The sequence below is a fragment of the Furipterus horrens genome, unplaced genomic scaffold (assembly GCF_987537825.1).
Source record: "Furipterus horrens unplaced genomic scaffold, mFurHor1.1.pri manual_scaffold_5, whole genome shotgun sequence".
NCBI classification, from domain to species: domain Eukaryota; kingdom Metazoa; phylum Chordata; class Mammalia; order Chiroptera; family Furipteridae; genus Furipterus; species Furipterus horrens.
Window position 1 is genome coordinate 198239069 of NW_028327175.1, and position 4604 is coordinate 198243672.

Genomic DNA, 4604 nt, shown 5'->3' on the forward strand with positions numbered 1-4604 from the left:
CTCAAGTCAATAAACATATCCTTGGGTGAGGAATACAAAAACCCACCCATGTCTTTCTCTATGTGGCAACTGTTTTACTATTGGTACATTTCAATCTAAGTCCCAAGACTTCTGGCCCATTGGGCAAGTGCAGGGTTGTTTCGGCCTTAAAATACCCTTATTTCAAAATACATTTATAGCGAGCTTAGCAGCAGCAATCAATAGGCATGTCCTTAGCCTCTGTCAGTAAAGTAACTGGGTATCAATTGAGTTGGAAAGAGGGCGCATTCGCGTGCAAAGGAGCTGTACCTACACTCCCAGGACTCAGTTATTCTAAAGCACAGTGAAGACACTGGGGTAGGGAACGGAGGAGCTGCCACAGCTGAAACTTGATAAGTGGTAGAATTCCCACTTCAAGGAAAGAAAACCAGAGGGAAGAGCCAGCCAAAAGGAAAGCAAAGGAAGCACCATTTTACACATAAAAAAATTATAGTTCCCAGGTCATAACAAACACAAGCAGTAGGTTGGATTTGGCCCGCAGTCACAGTGCGCCCACCCAAGTTGAACTACGAACCTGCGACTTCAGGACTTCGGAACTTTTTCCTCCTGGGAACAAGTATTTATGTATAAGAAAATATTACCTTTGAATACTTCAGGTCAAATCACATAAAATCAAATTACAAGTAAAGACAAGATGCTAATCCCAAGACCAGTGCAGAAGCCCTTGGGCGGAAACCAGGCTTGGCAAAGCAAGACACCCCCTGCTCTGTGCAGGGTGGACATTTAAACCTGCTCTGTGCTCTCTCCCCGCAGAAGTCAGGTCCTTCCCAGTCCCCTCTGAGTCAGAGTCTAGTCTCCCCTGGGGCTGAATGAAGCTGCCTCCTCAGCTATGGTTATTTGAGAAAAGCAGGAAAATCGGTTAAAAGACAATGAACGCACAAAAGTGAAAAACTCCTGTAACCCTCCTGGTGGCTTTAGTTTTATATTCAATCATAGAAGTAACATTGCATTGAACTCCAATTACACAGGCACCACTGTATCCTGTTATAAAAATGCAAGCAGGGATGATGCCAGCGACCCCATGGCTGCCTTGTGGACCCTGAGTCCCAGAGCGGCCAGCACTGCAGCTTAGTGTGGTGACTAGACTTTCTGAGCTCATTCTAAGAACTTATATACATGCCTGGACTTACAAAATGAGGGCTTTTTACTGTTCTGCAGAAATGCTGTGCGATTTGGAATTTGTAAAATAAGACAACTTGGTGATGATTTAATCTCGGTACCTGGATCTTATTATTTTTCTACGAAAAGCCTCATTTTTATTCTTATGAAGGAGGCATATAACACGAAACAAAAGCAAGTCAAACCAAAATGTTTCGGCAGGAACAAAATACTTTCAAATATAATCGAACTGAGGTGATAATTATTAACCACTCAATTTCTGTGCAGCAAGGTCTGATTTCAGCTGAACCTCAGCTAATTTCACAGTCATTTCTCTATAAAGGGCGCCACTCACTTTTAGGTTCGTTCCCAGCGTTTGCTTTTCTCTCTGAACCTCTTCTCTGAGAGATGGATGGACGTTTTCTGTTCTGTCTGAGAAAGCAGCAAGACCTCCACCCTTCTCTCGGCTTGTTGCACACCCCTGCACCACGCTGTTGTCAACCCTAACTGAGGCAGGAGAAAGAGAACCAAGGATAACCAATTCCTTCTCCAGAGTTAATGCCAAACGATCACTCAAGAAGTCATCACTTCCTGATTTCAGATTTTTGAAGAAACAGTTTACAGGGAGAACTCTGGTGAGCTCATGAAGGCATTGCAACAAAGCTGTGTGATTCCTGGAATAGACTATTAAAATCCCTTCAAATGCTGTCCTTTGTTTCCAGTGGAAGAGTGTCCCATCCAAACCTTCTGGCCCTTTACAAAAGCAAATGTCAGGAAATTCCTTGATTACTTCACATTGCATGTGTTCTAGGAGCCGTGCCTTCACTGAAGTCAGGGCACAGCTGGGTGATGTGATTTGGAGGCAAGTTTTGTGCAACGTTGCAAGAAGTGCAAAGAGATCTTCCATGTGTTCTATAGGTTTCTTTGGAAATGTTACTAGGTATTTCCCACTTGCAAAATCTTCTAGACTTAAAAAAAGCCTGCCACAGGGAACATAACGATGTTCAGAACAGTTGCCATTTTCTCTCTCCCTAATTTGTAGCAGCACGATGCAGCAAAACTGACTGAGTGCTAAAAGCGGTGAAAGAGATGTTACAGCAGTAATTATCTCTACACACTCTTTCTCAGATGGCTGTCCACAAACAAAGCTCTCCTCCTCTTCCTCACTATCAGCAGTCATCTTGATCCTTTTTGCCTCTGATCCTACTTCACATGGCACTGGGCATGGTGTTGGAGAAGAGTCCCTACTCAACTTGACCAGCCTATTTTGACACTTAACAAGCCGAAAGTTGGAGCAATGGGGTTCATCCATTAACAATGACAAAGTCACCTGGTTCAGGGACAGTTTCAGAGAAGACATGGTTTTCACTCCAACAACCAAACTATCATCTATTACACGATACCATATCTTCTCTACTAGCTGTTCTGAATCTTGAGTATTGTCTGATGACTTTTCATCCCAGGTATGGACAGGATTATCTTCTTTACCACAAAGAGTAACAAGATAGTCCTCCTCTGCAATCGCTGTACTGTCTTCTTTTCCTTGAAGCAGGTTCATTAAAGTTTTGTAAGATTTTAAAATAACTTTTTCCTTAAGCAAGAGATGCCGCTGTACTTCCTGAATAGACGTCAAACCAACTTTCACTCTTCTTTCCAGAGCTGGAATCACCCAATAACAATGATCTGGTTTGTCTTCAAGTAAGTCATCTTCCCTGTAATCCAATGCTTCACTTGGATAGTTTATATTGTCAAGATCTGTTATTTTAAATGAACTCAGGCAATCTGAATTTAAGGAGTCCTTAAAAAGTAGCAGTACTTGTTCTGTTCCAGTTCTGATGAAGTCATCGATGAGTACCGAGCTGACTTTTTCCCACTGAGCAGCAACCTGAAAGTTCTTTTCCCGAACAGCACAGGCACTGGACCTGGAGGACACAATGAAAAGGAGGTCTTGGCCTGAATCCGCAAGCTGAACTTCACAAGGATCTCCAAATGGAAGCTGGCACACACTTTTAGGAGTCCCATTTTGGAAGGAAATCAGCTGATTCTTTCGAGTAACTGCAACCAGAGACATTCGCAGCTGGTTGTGGACGAACTCAGCCGCGCAGACAAGCACGTGAGTTACTACGGCGCTGTAAGCAGGGGGGATAATGTGCGTGTCACTCACCACCTCTTCACGCTCAAGTACGTACGCACAGAACGTGGTCCTCCGAGTCGCATAATCTGACTTTGAAGGCTCCGGGGTGCCTTCTTCCTCTGCCAAATGACATTTCTTTTGTCCTAATAAAACCATACCCAGATTTTCAATCTCTCCTGCCCACTCAATAGAGGAAAAGTGCACAGACAGAGGAATAACTCTGCCAGTTTGGGGAGAGATACAGAAGAATGTACTGACATGTTTCCACAAAACTAAAGGGCCATTAAAGACCCTCACGCCATTGTCCAACTCATGGCCTAGTCTAAAAGTCAAAAGCTTTTCAAACTTACTGGGACTGTGAAAACACAGTAGAAAATACTTAAAAATGTTGTTCTTTTCGCTGCACTGTATCACCACAGAGGGGAGGTTCGCTCCGGTCCTGAAGTCCGACACACAGCGGCAACACACAAGCCTCAGGCGGTCGGCGTCTTCTTCTCCTACGCGGAAGAGCCCGGCGGACCGCTCCACGAACGCACCCGCTTCTCCGTCAAACACCAGTGTCCGGACACGCAGCACGGGCACCCCCGCCGGCCCTGCATCTGCAAACCTTCCTTCCGACAACTGAAAAGCGAGGACAGCCCCGTTGTGACACAGGAGCCTCTCCCGCTCCTCGTCAGGCGACATTGCGCGCTGGCTCTCCAGTTCACACCGCCGGGTCCCCGGGGCGGCCGCCTTTCCGCGCGCAGCCCGACTCCGGGCGATGCGTTCCCACCACGGCTATATTGCGAGCACTTTCTCTGTAGCGAGTCTGCTTAACTTTGGAGTCGCTCGTTTATTCCTCACAACATCCTTATGCCACAGGCACCATCATTCCGTTCCGCAGCTGGAGAAACCGAGGCAAAGGCCTCAGCGCGCCGCCTCTCGCCGGACCCGGAAGCTCCACACCTCCCGCCAGCGCGCTGCATCCTGGGAGGGCTGGGCCGGAAGTTGCGTCAAACTTCTGCCAGGTCCGCAAGGCTCCAAACTTCCTGCCCGCGCACTGCACCCTGGGAGGGCTGGGCTGGAAACAGCATCGAACTCGAGAAGGCGGAGCCAAGACAGGCTGGGGAGGAGGGGCCTCCAGGGAATGTCATAAAAGCCAATGGCAGGAGGCGCTTGCTAGGCCTAGATCTTATTCTCTAAACTGGCTGCCTAGGACTGGAGTGTGCATTGCCGTGACTTACTTATCCTCTCACTAAGCCATTTGTAATTTCTCCACCACTACAAACAATACCGCCTTCCTGTCCATCCTCCGAGGAGCGCTGAGCGAGACAGACGGCCGGCTTCCCATGAT

General features: G+C 47.0%; 1 protein-coding gene across 1 annotated transcript; it reads right to left on the reverse strand.

Annotated features, from left to right (window-relative positions):
- Positions 1-572: 572 nt before the first annotated feature.
- Positions 573-3988, reverse strand: LOC150010745 (Fanconi anemia group B protein-like). Its single transcript, XM_090278714.1, has one exon. The coding sequence runs from the start codon at positions 3953-3955 to the stop codon at positions 1403-1405; it is 2553 nt and encodes an 850-aa protein (XP_090134840.1). The 5' UTR covers positions 3956-3988; the 3' UTR covers positions 573-1402.
- Between the last annotated feature and the right edge of the window lie 616 nt (positions 3989-4604).